Raw genomic sequence first — 20,128 nt, 5'->3', positions numbered from 1 at the left:
GCGCATTTTGCTCAGTAGACTGAATAAGAACCAATCAGAATTGTTCTTTCAAATTAGGGATTAATCGCTAACCTTTGTGTTACGGAGCCCAGGTGTAAAATGATGTGTCTATTGATATACTGAAGGTAAAGTAAAAACCATTTTCAATTTTATGTGGAAATGGCATTCATTGATTTTTTTTACCACAAGATATATAATAATTTATATAGGAAAACTGCTCGCATTTGTCGTCACAAATCAAATAATCAAAATTCTAATAACTCTATTATTCTTTGATGGATTTTTCTCAAACCTTCGGCAATATTTTTTATTATTTATTTTTCTGCTATTTTACATTAAACTTTTTGTCAGGGTGAACCTCCCCTTTAATTCTAAAGATACACTGGGGGAGTTTTCTTCAATAAATTAGTACACTGTATAAACTATGGTGTTAAAACTGACACCAATTGGTGTTGATAGAGGACCACACCCTGAGGTGTTAAAATAACACCCTAGAGATTGAACATAACACCAACGAGTGTAAATGTAACAACCATAGGTGTTGTAATAACACCTATAGGTGTAAAACTAACACCACCAATTTAACAGCGGTGTAAAATAACTGGTGTGGTCCTCTATGTACACCGGTTAACACCACAGTTTTTGCTGTGTAATAATTTGACGGAAGGCGCGTCTATCACTCAATAATATTTTGATGGAAATTTCTATCTGTTTTTCGTTCATTTACATTCTAAACAAAAATAAAGTGCTACAAACTAAGTCAACAGATTCAGGAGTTGGTATGATGACCACACTTTGCATGCTTAAAGGCCACCGCACACACATACCTTACGATTAGTCTGCGACCCGATAATGGAGTAAAAACGTAGTAGAATTTAATTGATGCTAATATTGAGACATGGAATATCTTACTGCACAATGTTCTAAATCATCATACGCAGTATACCTATGTTCAAATCTGTGACTATGCTATAATCCTTAATGGAATGAAAGCGACTTTAATATCTAGTCGTATAGTAACGTCATATCAATCGTACGATTGGCTACGAATTTAAACTAATTTGTGCTTTACTACAATATAAAGACTTACAATCATCAAAAATTGTTATATTGATATACTTAAAGTAAATATGGGCCTCAAATAAAAAGACAATATTCAATCCCATTGTCAGAAAATGAGCAAAATGCGATTTGTTCCAAATCCGGGGGAGCGTTTCATGAAAGGACTTGTCGGACGTTTTATCCGACAAGTCCCATTTTATCCGACAGTTACCATAGTAACAGTACCTCTCAACCAATCAACATCAGAGAAAGATGTCAGATCTGACAACTTGTCGGATGAAAATGTTGATGAAACACTCCCCGGATCGTGGACCAGTCGTATGGTGCGCTGCGCGATGGCCTTAAGAGGCGCTGATTTTTTTTTTGAAGTGTTAAAAACAGCAGATGACATGGTTTCACATTGAGCACTTTTAGTGCTGAAAAGCAGCAATTTCAGTGCAGCCACTATTCGAACTCTTAAAATGCTAATTAAAATAATGCATTTTAATATTTAAAAAATGTACCGGGGTGGCGCCACAGGAAAGAGGGGGGTAGGAGACGACCATCCCCGAAAATCTAAAGTGAAAATAAGAGGAGAAAAATGAAGAAAAACGAAGGAGACAAGGGAGAAGAAGAAGAAAAAGATGAAGAAGGAGAAGAAGAAGAAGAAGGAAAAAAGGAGGAGGAGAAGAAAAGAGGAATGGAGAAGATGATGAGGAAGAAGGGAAGAAGAAGAAGAAGAAAAGGTATACTAGAAAGAGTATAGAGAGAGAGAGAAAGGCAGGGTGGGGTGGAGGATCCCCCCACCCTGAACACCAACACTCTTTGAAAATCCGAAAATATTTTTTTTTTTTCCGATTGATAAAATCATCCGTTTTTTGCCACAAAGCTTGATGATTGATAAAATGCAACAACGTTTATGGTGAATTACAGCAAAAGGAGCAAAGAGATGATTCTTCTTTTTCTTTTAAACAGAAAATCGTTAAGGGCTATCGGTCTTTAATTTGTATAATTAAGTAATTATCAAGAATAATACAACAGAATTATTCAACACAAAATTATAAATAAATCAAGAGAATTAAATGCAAGGTCATATACATAGTAATGGACATATCAAAGTGCATAAAGAGAATGATATAAACAGAGAATAATCAAAAGCCAAACCTCCATTTATGAAAATGAGCAGAAAGTTTACCTTTCTTTTTAGCAATGTTGCATTCAATTTCTTTGTTACTCATTATGTAAGGTTTAAAGCAAGCAAAGTCGGGGATCTTATTTTGAAATTTGCAGAGATATACAGTGCGTCTCAAAAAATTGAGTCGATTTACTAATAAATTGTTGATTGAATGATTGATAGGTGAAAGTTGATGACCTAATTTTTAGAATTTATCAAATTGACAGTCCGCTCTGGACTTAATGCGTACATGTAATAGCAATCAGTCTCGATCTAAACAGGAGGGGGTGCAGCGGCGTAACAGGGGTCGGTGGCCAGGGGGGGGGGGGCAAGAGCCAACAATTTCCCGGTCATATCATGGTATGAACAGGCGTAATGAGGCGACTATTTTGAGAAGGCCAGAATATATCTTTAAAAAAAGTTGCGAGCGAGCGAAGCGAGCGAGCAAAATTTTTCACCTTTTTAATACAAAAATCAAATTTTGTGATAGATTTTGACATGATATCCAAAGAATAAAATATTTAATTCTTCTCTCTTTAGATTCCTTTTTTGTCACGGTGGTCTGTACGCCACTGTGAACAGGATTCTTTGCGGCAGTAGCGTGAAGAGTAAAAAACAAAACAAAACAAAAAAACAACGAGGGGCGCAGTATAGCACATGTGCTAAAAAGCTGCTTTATATATAAGTCCCGAGCGAGCGAAGCGAGCGAGAAAAAAATCAACTTTTCATGAGAATCTAACCTACAATTTTCCTTTGCTTTTTTTCCTCCTTTTTTGTTGTTCTTGTCTGTATAACTTTTTGGGGCCATGGCCCAACCCTTCCATACGCGTTTGGGGTCTGGGGCGGAGCCCCCGGAACTTCTTGATATCAAAGCCATTTAAACCTCTCAGATTTCCGCAATTTTAATCAAATCGCGGGCATATACAGAATATAGCTTTTACACAACACATTTATTAAACCCGGTTGCATAATGAACCAAATATTTTGAGGGGGCAAAACATAGCAATGTGGGAACATTTTGTAAAAAGTCGCCAGCGTGCAAAGCGAGCTGGAAAAAATTGCCTACTGAAATTAAATTCTAATTATGTGATAGATTTTTTCATTATATTCAGCAAATAACACATTTCATTGTTTCCATTCATTTCATTATACGTTGTCTCCTATAATTTTGTTTATTTCCTCTTGGGTGTGGAACCACGAACCCCCCCCCCCCTCCTCCTGTATGCCAATGATTGAACGTGATTGAACGGGGGGCTTTATAGAGCCATTTGAAGGTTATAAATGAAGAGCCCCCTACTGCGTGGGGTCTGGGGCAAAGCCCCGGTAGCTAATTTGCATAAAATTTAGCAAGCTTATAGCACAATGTAGTCCATTTTTCTTCCCGCTCTTTAATTTCAATCATTGGCAGCCCGGTCGTGTTATTGTTTTTTTTCTTGTACCTTTTCTTTGTTTTCTAATTTAGCTTTTGAATAATTACATTCTACCTTCGTTTCCCGCTATTGTTTGCCATTTTGCCATCTTAAAATTTATTTCCCACCGTGCTATTGCATTATATAGGCCTATTTCTCAATGATTTGTTCTTTCTCAAATGTTCTTCTTTCGTACATTTTCCCGCTTTCCTTCCTTTCCCATTAAAAAAAGTTTTTTCTTCGTTTTCTTTTCACTTTTCTCTTTCCCTTTCCTCCTTTCCTTTTCCCCTTTCCTTCCCCTTTCCCTTTCTTTCTCCCTCCTTTTTTTCTTTTTCCCGTTTTTTTTTCCCGGTGAAATCCGCCAGGGGGCAACTTGCCCCCCCCCCTGCCCTCCCGCCTGTTACGCCACTGGGTGGGTGGGGGACGGACGGACCTGTAGGAGGGAGGCTAAACGTTCTGTTGACCCCCTTTCCCATCAGCTTACTTCACCCATGTACATCCTATCTCACACCTATTCTCCTGACTCCAATGAATACACTGCTGAGATCCACATGGTGAAGTTAAGATGCTGCACTAAAAATTGCAATTCACGCACACTCGTGCATGAAATTTCAATTTAATAATTCAAGAAATTTGCTCTAACAATTTGAATTGATAATGAATGACCATTAATTTATCACAACACCCTAAAGTTTGCAAGTTCCAAGGGACTCGCCTCTCAAAAACTGAAAAAAAAATCGAAAGGCTAATTCCTGCCCACCCTAATTTTCATACCCTTTGTTTAAGTGGGTAGTGCTCACTCAAGCATGAATAGTTTTCCAACTTTTTGGTGTCATCTAAAAGTTGATTTCATTGGCTTTCCATGTATATAGATATTTCCCCCAAAAGTGACATATTTTTTGTTTGGTAGCCCTTTCAAAAGTGTATAGTTTTTTTTAGACGCACTGTAGATAAAATATTTTAACGATAGACAGATGAATGAGATATTATAAGAGTTTCCGTGAACACCAAACATTCTTTCATAGGTTTGATATAAAACAAACATTGTGCATTTGTTATTATTTAAAGATAACTGACCTATATGGCGATTATTGGCCTAATCTTATGTCGTATATTAACTTTCAACTACAAAATGGTTTAACAATCATTAGAAACGCCAATATTCTTCATTATACCTGACATGGCCTGTCCAACTATTTCATTTTCGAAATAGTTTCAATAAAGCAATCTAAAAATTATGTAATAAAAAAATAACACTGCTAACAGTTATAAGATGTAGACTACATAGGATATAGAAGCATGATGCTTTCACTGTCGTTTTCATGTTACCTTTTGCATTTTGTTCCTTTGTCCTATTTTGGTTTTGTATTATTTGCTTACATTTAGCTAACAATGATCAGAGACAAGTTTTATTTTTAAGTTTTATGTAATTGTTTATTAAGCATATAACATAATCATTAACACAAACTTACAAAGAAATCAAGATCTAAGACCAGGTTTCACCCAGAGCGGGTAAATAAGACAGATAAACAAAAAATTGTAATCAGGCCTATCAATTTTCAATGGGCAGACGACATCTTTATAAAGCCGAAATCGATAATTAGTGTAAACGCGCGCGTGCGGAATTCGAATGCGCGAAAACCACAATCGTAGATTTCACCGCGGAACAATGGAGTCACTGCGCGGCCACCGCCATAAAAACACCTGTACGATGTAACCGAGGAATGTGATGCATTTATGTCTCAGTCACAATGACTCCAAACCGACCAAAGCGATAGCGCTGTTTCCAATGGCAGACCGTCGGTCGGTTTCCGAGTGGTTTCGTTGGTGTGGCTGTGATAGCAGTAACTTCGCATCCTACATGTGAGAGTTTGCAAACTACGGGTTGGTGGTGTGATTTCTATCTCTTTCTACAAAACGTGTACGCAAAGGACGAATAAAATGGAATCAACTAAGATGGCAGGTAAGTTGCATTACTACTAACAACAGAAATTCGCACAAGTCCTTACATTTATGCCAATTTAATCTACATAAATTAAAATTAACGGCGCGCCGTGGCGGTCCTCTGTAAGCATGAATGTTTGAGTATATATGGATCGAAAGCTTCGTAGACCTAAATAAATGGCCCGAATTCTCGAAGGGTGGCTAACTTAGCCCGTGCTAAGTTAGCCCACTGGGCTAACTATCCCCCCGTGGGCTAAGTTAGCCACCCTTCGAGAATTCGGGCCAGTTAGGCCTTAGTACAAGTAATAGGTACACGTTTGGCGACCGCTGCCCTTGTCATGTCTTGTTTTCGTTCATCTTTCTCCATATTTTCGTCGTAAGAACAAGAATTGACATCGTTATTATCTGTCTGTTATGCAGCTAGTTTGACAAGTATATTTCAATAAGAACTGGTCTTGGTTTTGGCCGAGGAAAGGCATATATATGTAATATTCAGGGGCTGTGTTACTGGGGGCCATGGGCGGAAATCCCAGGGGGGACAGGGGGGACGTGTCCCCCCTACTCAAAATAGTAGGGGGGACACAATATCAAATGTCCCCCCTACTATTTTTTGTCTTTTATGATGGTAAGAAATACATCATTCTAAATCGAAATAAAACATGTATTTTGGGACGAGATGACCGTACTTTTGGGATGATAACCTTTTTTTTTCATGACAAATTTTCCCGCCCCTTGTCCCCATAGGCGGATCCAGGTGGGCCGAGGCCCCCCCCCCCCCTATTGGCGGAGCAAAAACGAAAAAAAAGGGAAAGAAAGAAGGAAAAAGGGAAAAAGGAGGGAAAAGAGAGGAGAAAAAGAAGAGAAGGACGACGAGTGCATAAAATAAGATGAGGGGAAGACTTGGAAAATAAAAAGAATCTTTCGTGCCACTATATAAAATTTTCGCTCGCGCTTTGCGCTCGCATTGCCTGTTAGGTGATTTACATATCTTGTTCAATATGGAGCTCAAATATCAAGTTTGGAAGTCAATATACAAAACATATTTCACCTCGGAAATCGAACTTTCATTATTTTGTGTGATTTACAAGTTGATTTTTAAAAAGTGCTCTGTAAAAATGTCAGTTTTTTGGTCTAAATAATTTTATCAACATTTGCTGCTTGCGCTGCGTGCTCGCAAATTTTGATTTATCAGGTACCTATTATTTTCGTGTATTCCATAAAGTTGTCAAAATATCCGTTTTTAGGTCTGATTGTCAAGACGTATCAGCTAGCGCTGCACGCTTGCATTTTGATTGCCGAGTTATGTATGTTTCAATATTGATTATACAACAAACTACTTAAAATCCCCCTTTTCATGACAGTTTATCAAAAATTTTAGCCCGCGATTTGCGCTCGCATTAATGGTTCAAAATATATTAACTGATGCATCCTATTCATAATTACAAAAGTGAAATGTCCAGTTTTTATGCCATAATATCAGATTTCGCGCCCTCATTAGGCATTAATAAATATGATTTTAATTCAATAATTAAATTGTCCCTTTTGTTTCATCTCGCGCTTAGCAAGAGGAATAGGAAGATTGTCATCATTTTCATGACATGTTGTAAGGATGTCCCGGTCCTATGTCAAAACTCAAAGTAATAATAATGAAAATTTTAACTCTTCTTTTTAAGTGCGATCCATGTCCACCTTATAATTTTCCTACAAAGTGCTTGAAATATAAAGCTGTAATTGACTCTTTTTTCAGATCGATTCATGATTTTCATGATTACAGATGTATTTAGAATGCCAAGATTCTAGGTCTAAATATGAAACACGCGCGCGCATGTTTATTCAAATACTCAACATGTTCTCTATTTAAATCATTATCCAGTTTCAGATCACAATATCAAAATTTTTCTGCTCGCGCTTTGTGCTCGCATTATTAATGTAAGAAGACCCCCTATTACTCATCCTTTTCATGATTTACAAAACATGGATTTTGATTGATTTATTTCATTTAAACACGGTAAAAAGCCCTCGATCAACCTATGGCTGTTTACAAAACATGAACAGAGTGGCCAATTTTTAGGTCTAAATCTCGATTTTTTTTTATGCTCGCGCTTCGCGCTCGCATCAATTGTTGAATTATATAGCTATCCTGTTCACGATTACAAAAATTGATTAAAATTTTCCATTCTTTCTTTAGAAATTTTCAAAAATTTTCAGCTCGCGCTCGCATTTTTTGATTGTTGAAATATGTAATGCCTTCATGGCTAAGTGCAAGCAGTCCTTAACAGGTACCAGTTCAAAACGTATATAAAAATTTTCTGCTCGCGCTTTGCGCTCGCATTATTAATACTCATTCTTTTCATGATTTACAAAACATGAATGGAGTGTCTCGTTCAGTAAATATTATAGGACTAAATCTCGAAATGTTCCGCTCGCGCTTCGCGCTCACATCAATTGTCTACTCATTTATATACCTGTTCTGCTTGAGTTACAAAAAGTGCTTAGAATTTCATTCTGTAGGTGAAAATGTCCAAAAAAAATCAGCTCGCGCTTCGCGCTCACATTATTTGATTGTTAAATGCTAACTGCACGCAGTCTTTAACAGGTATCTTTTCCATCAGTTCATTTCTGCTCGCGCTTTGCGTTTGTAGTAATTAGTAAGTTGCATACACATTTTTTTCAAGATAACAAACATTGCCCAGAATGTTCAAATTTTAGGAAAAAATACATAACATTTCCAAAAAATTAGCTCGCGCTTCACGCTCGCATCATATAAATAAGGATTATGATATTATATATCAATTTATAAGAATAAAGCTAAGAAGTGACTAATGAGGACTACCCCTTCAAAGAAACAAACACAAATCATCGTCGAGCTGCCGTTCGGGGAAAATATGGCTGAAACAAATTTCCGCCCCCCCCCTATTGGCGAAGGCTGGATCCGCCCCTGTGTCCCCCCTACCTTTTGGGAGAGATTTCCGCCCCTGCTGGGGGCAAACATCTCTATATACTTTCACGGAGTGAAAAGAATGAAGAGGGAAGAAAAAGGAAGAGAGATGAAAGAATAGGTCGCGTAGCTCTCAATTCGCTCGACATATCAGGCCATGCACCCATGTGGTTTATACCAGAGTGAAAATATAAAAGAGAGGGAAAAAAGGGGGCGGGGGAATAAAAGGTAGGGAGGACAAAAAGGAAGACCATCAAAAAGATATATAGATAGGCCTTGTATCACTGAATCAACACTGTATGACAAGAATAGATCGCCCCCCCTTAACGTTACTTGTAAATCGTTATAAAACGACTGAACAGTGGTGGACTTACGGGGAGGGGGTAGGGAGTTTAACCCCCTTGGGCTGCCAAGTAAACAAAAATAATGACCTACATTTTGGAGCCAACCCCAAATTACCTTCATTTTATAGTGAACCCTTCTTATTTTTTGCTTGTAGAAAAAATTCTCGGTACCAAAATAAGTAAATAACCTTCATTTTGGACTAAAGCTTTTTTTCATGTTTTTTCCTTTTTTTTTTGCTTGTCAAATTTCTTGGTCAAACCCCCTTTTTGGAAAAAGCTAGATTTTTAGATTTTGACTGAATGTTAATCGTAATATTGTTATTAAAGTGCTTATCTCCACTTCTCTCCAAATTAACAGAAAGAAATATTGACGTTCAAAGATACATGGACGCTCTGCTGTACAACATCTCACTAGATAAATACAGTCCTCCCGATCACACGGTCATCAGCCTCGCGTGTACCGTGTGCAAAAAACTTATGGAGGCGGGTCGATGGGCGGAGATTGACTCGCTGTTCGAAGGCGTGTTCGCGGGCTTCATCGAGCATTACCGCGAGATCGAGCTCCTCCTCCGTGTCGAGATCATGAATGCGAAGACGAAGGGGAATTACCAGCATGCGTGTCATTTGATCGAGGTAGGTTTACATTTTGTTTGAAAATAATAAGGTATATTCTTTGACATAGTCAGAGTCCAAGTGAGGGACTTCGTGCTCGGTGTTCATGAAATCGATTTGTTTAGAGGGATTTTCAAACTTTTTATTTTTTTTTCTCCCAAAGAGCAGATGTAGTGAAGCAATAGTTCAGCGGAACAACCGGCAAAACAGATAAGGAAAAATGCGTGTCTTTTTTTTTTGCTCAGCACTCTGTGAAACTATTCGAGGGTGAATATGTAACAGGGGTACACCCATTATGTAAATGATATGACTAGATTCTTATTACGTGAAGGTTGTATAATTATGTAAACGATAATGAAGACAAGGTTAAATGTTATCTTCCCTTAAGAAAAAGTATTATCCATCTTGTTTTCCAAGATGCAGCGTGATGTAGGCGAGACTGACAAAGGCGTTCCACTTGTAGCAGCTTTTAACTGCCTTTATCAGGGGCTGCAAAAACAGGGGGGGGGCGGCTAGGTGGTTCCAGTCCCCCCACACTTTTTCAAAAACCGTGAACAAAAACGTAAAAATTACCATCTGATTGTGTTTTTTGCAGGGTCAGCCCCCCCCCCGCACTTTCAAAATCGTTCCGCGGACCTGTTTATTATTGATAAGTCAGGATTTAATTTTTATACTTATTAACTTAGGAATAATTATCTAATTTCTTTGACAGATTGGACCATTTCGTGATGGTTCTGATCTTATTGGCGTATGGGACGAATGCATTGTTGAAATACAGAAGAGGAATCTAAAACGCCCTCTAACGTCAGTATCCAAGTATCGGATTCGTGAGAGGTGAGTTAAACCAATGTCCCTTTATGATTGAAAACAGTTGACTAAAGGTAATAATTTAGAGAATGCGAAACGAGCGGGTCAAAACTGACAGACATAATAGCATAAATTTAATCAGTGGTGGTTCCAGGGGGTGGGGCACATCCGGCCCGTGCCCCCCCCCCTTGAGGGTCATAATGAAAAAAAAATGATGTAAATTTGCCGTTCTTACACAAGTGTGCCCCCCATCCTTTGAAAGTCACACCAATTTTTTTTTTTTTGACAAAGTTTCCTCGAGAACATGTGCCCCCCCTTTTGTTAATCCTGGGGATCCGCCCCTTAATTTAATCATGCATATGGGAGAGGGAAGGTTACTGTCAAATTGGTTTTATTATGCAGAGAAGCATAATTATGTAAAGCAAAAATAAGTGGTGCATCAAAAATTATTATCAAATGGTTTGAAATCTTCATTTCCGAAAACTTTTGGTTGGATTGGCCATGGCTCTGGAATTTTTTTAACAGGGTGTGCTGGTTTAAAATTGATAAGCAAAAAAATGATCAAATGAATAAATGAGGTTTTCACTACAAAATGAAGGTTATTTTGGTCACGAGAAATTTGACGGAAAAAAGGTTTCGCTAGGAAAATGAAGGTGATTTTGCTTAAATTTCTGCAAAATGCATACTATCATGGTACCACCAGCACCCCCCGTTGGATTGAGTGTTATATTGGCATACTGTCTTTATTTTGAATGAGTCTGCATGTGAATACTATTTATTATCGTCATTATTACCACCACCAGCCTGATCAACACCACCATCCCCACCGTCATCACCACCACCCTTACCATTATCAACATCATCATCATCATCGTTGAAATTACCGCTATCATCATTACTGTCATCATTATTATCACCAACACCACCATCAACAGCACTTTACCACAACTGGCAACTCCACCATCACCACCATCATCATCACCATCATCATCATCATTATCATCATTCACCACCACCGTTCATCACAAACATCATCATCAATTTCATTACCAACATCATCATTGTCATCGTCATCATCATAATCATAACCACCATCACTATCATAATCATTGCTAGTGCTACCACCACCACCATCAGCAGAAGCACTACCAAAACTGGCAACTCCACCATCCTATGATTATCATCGCGGCCATGACCACCCTTATGGTGATCACTCTCTTATCTCTCTCTTTTTTCAAAGGTTTCCGCCTCCAAAAAGCATTTGCCCATCGGGATATCGCATAAAGCACAGCCTCTCAACGTCTCAACGAGCAACACTCATGAATCACTTCCAAAGCGTTACAAAATTTCCAAAGAAAGAACAAAAGGTAAGAAGACATTTGTAATATTTATGTAATTGCAATTAGAGTTGGACGATAAAAGTTATTTGAGTCGTTGTAGAAGTAGGCTATATGATTGACCTGACTTGATTTTCAAAATAATAATTATTTGTGTTTTCCTTTCACAACTGATATTCACTATTTTTTCTTTTCTTTTCGAGATGGAACTTGCAGATAAAACTGGTTTGACGAAAACCCAAATCCACAACTGGTTTTCAAACCGACGTAGGAGTTTAAATCGGCGTCTTCCGGACGAGCGAGCGCCGCCTAGAAACGCCAACCCTACTCAGAATGGTTGCAATGGCAGCGAAAATCCACACGCAGCAACCCAATCAACCAATCCGCTGACGATGCTCTACAACGCTGCCGAGTTCGCCGCTTCATTGGACAACAAATTGACCTCAAGTCACCAAAGCCACGCCCCAAATATCACTCTGCACACCGCACCCGCTGCAACTGACACCAGTCACTTGCATTTGGGAAGCTCCGCCCATTGCAACGTTGGTGGGCACACAGCACCAAACGGGAGAGAATGTCCCCATTACGTCACAAATGGGAGAGAATTTCCACATTACGTCACAAATTATTACCGGGGTGAATACAGCCAGAGTCATTATCAGGGTGAATATCGCCAGACTTACTACCGAGAAGGCGGTTATGATTATTATAGACCCAATGACTGGGTTCCAACCTACTATTAAAGATTACCCTTACCAAATCCCGGTTGTCCACCACCCATTAGGCGGTTAGTTCGCCATCCCTAAACCGTTAGTCAGCCATCCTTACACCATTATTCCGCCATCCTTACACCTTAGTCCGCCATGCTTACACTGTTAGTCCGCCATCCTTACACCGTTAGTCCGCCATCCGTACACCGTTAGTCCGCCATGCTTACACTGTTAGTCCGCCATCCTTACACCGTTAGTCCGCCATGCTTACACCGTTAGTCCGCCATCCTTACAACGTTAGTCCGCCATCCTTACACCGTTAGTCCGCCATCCTTACACCGTTAGTCCGCCATCCTTACACCGTTAGTCCGCCATGCTTACACCGTTAGTCCGCCATCCTTACAACTTAGTCCGCCATCCTTACGCCGTCAGTCCGCCATTCTTACACGGTTAGTCCGCCATCCTTATTCCTTACACCTTGGTCCGCCATTCTTACATGGTTATTAGTCCGTCATCCTTGCACGGTTAGTCCGTCATCTTTATACACGGTTAAACCACCTTACACCGTTACTCAGCCACCCGTCACATCGTTACAAATCGTTGAACATGATTAATAATAAGTAATGCATATTTTCTAGTGACGTAATTTCCATGTATAGTAATTGAATAATGTTGGTTTATCGATCATTGATTTGTTAAATTCTAGAACAAAAATAGATACCCATTACCATAATTTACTCTAGATGCTTTATTCTATTTGGACATTCAAAGAATTCAAAACTTGTATAATACACTATTGAAATTAAAGGATGAAGAAAGTTCATTTATAAATTCATAATACCCATTCGAAGCCCTCCGTTGTCCTGGCCTAATATTATTTCAAGCCTGCATAGTAGGCCCATACATGTTTTTCTTGTTCTATCAAATACTATGTTGAAATGTACATGCTTATTTGGGGGGAGGGTAAAATTCTGGAAAAAAAATTTAATTCGTTGCTCTTTCTGAAAATTATCTTTAATCCATCTGACATTGATGTTTGCCTTTACATTTAATGATACTTTTAATAGCTATATATTAATGTACAATCACAGTTCTCGTTTTGTTTTCTAGTCTGCGTACAATTTTTGTTTTTCATTTCAACATTGCATTATGTATTTTTTTACCAATATCCACGTATTATCTTAATATCTGTATAACTATATTTTTTCTTCATCGTACAAACATTTTCGTTAAAGTGTGTTTAATCATCTCATTTAACGTGGAACTGCAGACCCGTTATTCGCTTATTTTCAAATCGAAGTTCTTTCCTATGATTCTGCAGGAATCCCAGTCGAATTTGACTTCTTTTCTCAATTGAAAAAACAAACAAATATTGCTATTTGAATTAATGTTGCTCGCGTTTTTGAGCTATGTTTCTTTTTTTCTTAAAATCGTACATCAGTCGCTTTTCTTTCTTCATTCAATTTTTTATCAAAACATATAGTTGAACCTTGATTGCAATACGCTATTAATCACCTTTCTGTTCGTCGATCAGTAATACCTCGGTCACGTTTGCTCTACGGCGGCCGTACGGCGAGTCGAAAACAGCCGTTTTATTCAAAAGCACCAATATTTAGCTGGAACAAAAAATGTTAAAATTGCTGTTTTCGACTCGCTGTACGGCCGCCGTAGAACAAATGTGACAGAGGTATAAGTATTGTACATGCCCTGGATAACATATTAATATTTCATTTTTTAGTGTACATTGATTGTTTTCTAGATGTAACTCTATCTGCCGTAAATGAAAAAAAAATCTACGATTAATCCGTTATTCAATGAAAATAAATTCGTTTATGTTTCTTTTCACATTAATAAGTAATTATTTCCCGTTTCATATTTCCATTATAGTTATACTATTTTTTTTCTTTTGCATAAATTATATTTATTGTTTGGTTTGACATTTATGAAACTTCAATTTGAAATTGAAAGCTTTGATTTGGTTTGTTACGAGTATTATTAGCAGATTTCAGTGCTCATCGTTCATTATTCGAATTGTTTTAATGTTCATTGTTAAGCTTGCGTTAAAATCCGTCTTTTTATATTCATAGAGTAGTATATATAAATTTGTGCTGCTTCGGCCGGTCGTTATATTTATATGTTTGCATCTATCTGTATCGGATTTGTCGAAATATGTTTTTTTTTATTGTGTTAATACGCTTTATCGAACGATATATCGATAATTTATTGTCGTTTTTGTTAGATGTAAATAAGAGCTTGAATGCTGATTATAAGAGAACGTATACACATGTAATTTGTGTTTTATGTATAATATTTGGTCTGCGTGGTGTATTATATGTAATATATTACCTCACCACACTATCAATACAAAATGTAAAACAGCCTGTTGTATTATTTGAGAAAGGTTGTGCTAATATTACCTGATTATTTCGTTTTAAACAATTCATTTGAAGGTCCATTTGGATATGAAAAGTTTCACAAGTGACATTTGAAAGCTAATGCGCCATCACATATGCAAACGATGGCCATTGTTTGGATAATTGCCCTGTCTAGTTTAAGCAGCTATTGTCATGGTTACTATTCTCACTTCTTTGCACATAGCGTATGGTAAAGTAGGCCTATTGTTTTTACAATAAAACGAAAACGTTTTATGTTATATTACTCACATTTTCATAGTCATCGTTTTTTATTTCCCTTAAATATCATACATGAACACTAAGGTCTATAATTATTATTATATTCTTTTACGAATTTCTGGGTATATATCTATATATTCTTGCCAATAATGCGGGTCACGCTGTGCTTATGAAGATGTGATGTCCCATTTGATACTACGATGTGTTTCCTTTACAGCATGGCACTTATATTTAATAGATGTTTGTTAATCTGTTATGAATATTCACATAGGTAACTTTTTAAAAGTAACAATAATTAACTTAAATTCTGTGTGAAGGTTTTTTTTCTCCCACCCCCCGCCCCCCCCCCCCAAAAAAAAAAATCAGATTTTAACGCTTGCCTACAGTCATATACAAAGTATGTCAATATATTTTGCTAAGGAAATCATTCCTTCGGTCAGTATATTTGCAACATTTTTTCAACAAAATAAACAAGACAGTGCTGACTTTTAAATGTATATAACAAAGTTATTGTACTTTACAAGTAGTAAGTACATTGTGATTGCTTGAATAATTGCTGAAATGAATGGACAGTTGATCTTAAGTATATTTCAAGATTCGAAAAAGTGCACTATTCTTTTCTATGATTATTGTAATAATTTTTTGAAGGCTCTAAACGTATAACAAACATAATTTGTGAGGGTAAACTTTCTATAACCTGTGCCCCGTCTTAGAAAGAGTAATAGTTGATCTGATTAATCTCAACTATGGAAATCCATCAATATCATAATTATTTATACAGAAAATTTACACAACATCCCTTTGAAAACAACGGGTATCACGCTTGATTTGTCAAGACAATGATGTATCTTCGATTATATAGTTGGACAGCAATTTGAACAGATCTATTCATTCAAGATGTTGCTTGTGCCGGCTTTCCATAGTTGTGATTGATCGGATCAATCGTAACTCTTTGTAAGATGGACCCTGGGCCCCGTCTTACAAAGAATTACGATTGATTCGATCAATTATAACTATATGAAACTTCATTGTTACCAATATCTAGATCAATACAATCCATTAGTGTTTTCTAAAAACGTCTTTCACACAAATCATTGTGGAGCCTTTGCGCCCCGACGCAGAACGCTTCAAAGAACGTATAAGATTTATGGGCAAATTCCCTTCATGACAAAGACCAACCAAGAAGTCTTTGTCAAAAATGGGTGAATCAAATCAGCAGTTTTGTTCTGGACTCTGGCAAAGCGACACGTTTACAATTTTTTCGTCAGTTCCGAAACTTTGGGACGACATTGCTGTCCGGTTCACCATTATTCGACAAAGACCTACCAGGTGTTCATTGTCATTTGACTAGTATTTTTCAATACATTTACTGTGTTCTTGAATCGTTCTTCGTCGCGGTGAGAAACTCCGTACTGCCTTGACATACAAAGAGTTATGATTGATCCGATGAATCACAACTATGGAGAGCCGGCACAGGCAATATCTTGAATGAATAGATCTGTTCAAATTGCTGTCCAACTATAGTTTGTAATCGAACATACATCATTGTCTTGACAAATCAAGCGTGCTACCCGGTGTTTTCAAAGGGATGCTGATGTGTAAATTTTCTGAATAAATAATTATGATATTGATGGATTTCCATAGTTGAGATTGATCTGATCAATCATTACTCTTTGTAAGACGGGGCCCATGCAGGTTATATAAAGTTTACCATCACAAATTATGTTTGATATACGTTTAGAGCCTTCAAATAATACTATTACAATAATCATAGAATAACATGGTGCACTTTATGTCGAATCGATTTTTGGCTTCCGTTCGTTTCTAAAGGCATAATAGGGAATTTTCACAATTGCAACGGGAACGCATTCAACAACACAGTAAATCTATTGAAAATGCCCGTCAAATCGCAGTGAACCACTGAGAGGTCTTTGTCGAAAATAGGTGAATCGGGATGGCAGATCGTCCAAAGATTGCTGACGAAAAATTGAAAATGATTTATATTGATTGTCCAGAGTCCAGGACGGCACTGCTGTTTTGATTCACCGATATTCGACAAAGACTGCTCTGTCATGAGGGGCTTCTGACAATTGATTTTCAACGTTCCAGTAAGCGTCTGCATAATAGTTGTCAAAATTCCCTATTTTGTTGATTTCCTATCTGGGGTATTATGACGTTTATTTATTTCCATAGTTGTGGATTGATCGAATCAATCATAATTATTTGTGAGACCAGGTTTTTATAGAAGAAAGTTGTAAGATGTAAGTAGGGCTATTGTTCTCAATCAAAGTGGACTTGAATCAGTCATGCTATACAGCAAGATGACATTTTAATTTCGGTATTTCGGATGACGAATCATAGTCATTCTAATCACAAATGTTAAAAGTTTTGAAAACTGATTTGTTTATGATCAGAATCCAAATGTTGATTTCTGCGTTGGTGTTCGGACATTAAACTTTATTCCAAGTTTTGAGTTTTTGTGTTAATATTTTGTGTGTTGTTTACCCGAGTTACTCTATTATTGATGTTTCAAGTTGTAAAAAAGAGAAGAAAAAATAGGAAAAAGAGAAGGAGGAAAGAAAGAAGAGTATAAAAAGAAAAGCATCTACAGAGTGAGTCAGAAATTTTTTCCCCACTATCAATTATGAACATTTAATCTTCTGTGCCGGTCACACAGAAACGAAAGCCTAAGGGCATTTTTTACCACAGATGGACACAGAGGCAAAAAAATCAAGTTGATATTCATGTCAAATGCTTTATGTTTTTTAATAAAACAAGACCTGAAGTTTCTGAGACAAACATTTTTTCCGACTCTGGCAGCCATTTTTTATTTCAAAATGGCTGCCAAAGTATGGATACAAATTAGTGTTGAAAATAGTATATTGATACATATTTCGTTTTGACAGATTTTTAAAGAACAGGTTTGATCATGATGTTTTCGCCTGAGATTTAGCTTGCTATTATAACACTTTTTGAAATCCCACAGAAAGAAACACCAGTAATTCATTCATCTGATAAAAAAACATTGATGAAGTATGTGATATGGTATGTAATGTCAGTTACCGAAAACATGAACTTTTTTTCTCATTTCCTGGAAAAGAGGATATATTATATGAAACTTGGTAGATTTCCTCTCTAGGTAACACCCCTCCCTTCTACACCAAAATTAAAGATTACCAATTAACAATGAAGCCATAGGGTACCATTAAATATATGTAATGTCAGTTACCAAGTGGAAAATGTAATGTCAGTTACCGAGATGTAATGTCATATACCATGATAAAACGTTGGTTACCAATATTGAAATGCAAATATGTGGTCAATTTTATGGTGAAGAAATATTGTATACTTGTTATTAAGTCTTTCACTTTGAAAGTCTCACCAGAAGGAGCTTGCTATTGACTTTTAAAAGGTATATTTCACAAGGAATACTATTTGAAATTATGAAGGAAGTTGCATTCCCATTGTGCAAAAAAAAATACTATGAAATTGTTTTGTACATGCACTTACCAAGTACCTAATTGTTTGTATCAGACAATTTTTTGTTGGTTCTCGGGGGGGGGGGGTAGGGGGTACTTTTCCCAACCTTTTGCCTAAATATGCAAAAAAAAATTAAGCTTAACATTGTGATGAAGGGGATTTACAGGGTCCCTTTTTTAGTTTCTAGGATTCTTTTGAGCATTGCTTCGCTAAAAGTAAATTCCTGGTGTTTATACAGGTGTGGATGTGTGATACAATTTTGTTTTTGGTTTACAAGTATAAATGAAAAGTGAAATTTGACAGTTCTGATCAATGTTGCATGGATCTACTAAAACTGTGTCTTTTTTCTAATTTACAAATAGTTCAGTATCAGTTTAGAAGCTGGAGTTTATTTTTTGTTGACAGCTTAAAAAAGAAATTAGCAAAGAAAATGATTAAACAAATTATGAAGAGAATTGAAATCCGACAGATATGAGCAAGCATTGCTTGCACTGACCAGAATAGAAATCAATAAAACTACATGGCTGCATGAGATTCGGGGGAGGGGTACGTGTAGCCTAGGGGAGGAGACCCTTATTCATTTTGCCTTTTTTAAGGGGAGGGGGAGGTTGGAGAAGAAAAAGGTTTAAAAAGTCTATATAAACTGATTAATATATCATGGGTGTATAGTCAGAAAAATCCATGTGTACAGTCAATGCAATATTAAATTACTTTAGGAAAACATGTAGCTGCTATGACCCCACCACCCCCCCCCCCCGAGTAAGTAAAACATACATTTCTTATCTTTTGATAATTAAAAATGTGAAGTATTATGAAACTTTTATGATTTTAAAAAGCCTTACATATAAGTAACAAGAAAATTATGCCTTTGAAAATCATACAGCACTGGTAAATGTTAATTTGTATTGTAAGTTACCAACAAGTAATGATAAAAATGTTCAAATCAAAGAAAGGAATTAAGAAAAAGATTTTTTTTTTTCATTGAAACGTTCCTAGAAACTCGGGTATACTTCCACATCAAGCTCACTTTCATGTGAAGCCCTGCACAGAAGATACAATGCAATGATTCCACACATTTGACTTCCATGTGTTATCTCTATGGCAAATTAAGTGTAATGTCAGTTACCGTAATGTCAGTTACCAGCATGGTTGTGGAAAAATTATCATAGCCCCCAAAAGACAAAAACGAATTGTTTAATATTTTGACACATCTTAACCTAGTAACGGAGGTATATTTACATATTCAAATTATTTCTCTATCTACTCAGGGACATAAGATATTTCAATTTTAATGAACACCCTGAAATTGCATGTCTTTTTGCGTAATGTCAGTTACCGACACATTTTTGCTTGCTGATGCGTAAAAAAATGTGGTTACTTAGGAAAACTTAGTATCAGAGTTTACAGCAAGGTTCACTTTATTAACTCTATCAAAAGCAAACTCCCATCATTTGTTGTTTTAGAGGTACACACAATGAAAGGTGTGAAAACATTGTGCCGTGTAATGTCAGTTACCGTGAAAATGCCCCTAACAGTAAGCCCAGTCACATCTTTCGGATTTTTATGTCAAATATTTATTTCAATGTGTAAGTAATGCATTGTTGTAACATTAGGGCCTCTGTTAGCGCTAACAACTTTTTTGTGAGGTCAGTACTATAGACATTGTCTCGAACTGATGGGACATTTTTTCTTACTCACT

General features: G+C 36.9%; 1 protein-coding gene across 1 annotated transcript; it reads left to right on the top strand.

Annotated features, from left to right (window-relative positions):
* Nucleotides 1–1,642: 1,642 nt before the first annotated feature.
* On the top strand, nucleotides 1,643–12,594 carry LOC129268532 (homeobox protein SIX6-like). Its single transcript, XM_064104421.1, has 5 exons — nucleotides 1,643–1,787; nucleotides 9,209–9,483; nucleotides 10,175–10,296; nucleotides 11,510–11,636; nucleotides 11,810–12,594. The coding sequence occupies exons 1-5, from the start codon at nucleotides 1,643–1,645 to the stop codon at nucleotides 12,347–12,349; spliced, it is 1,209 nt and encodes a 402-aa protein (XP_063960491.1). The 3' UTR covers nucleotides 12,350–12,594.
* Nucleotides 12,595–20,128: the final 7,534 nt, after the last annotated feature.

The sequence above is a fragment of the Lytechinus pictus genome, chromosome 9 (genome assembly GCF_037042905.1).
Source record: "Lytechinus pictus isolate F3 Inbred chromosome 9, Lp3.0, whole genome shotgun sequence".
In the NCBI taxonomy this organism is placed as follows: domain Eukaryota; kingdom Metazoa; phylum Echinodermata; class Echinoidea; order Temnopleuroida; family Toxopneustidae; genus Lytechinus; species Lytechinus pictus.
Note: the sequence above shows the minus strand (reverse complement) of the source record. Positions and strands in the feature narration are given on the sequence as shown.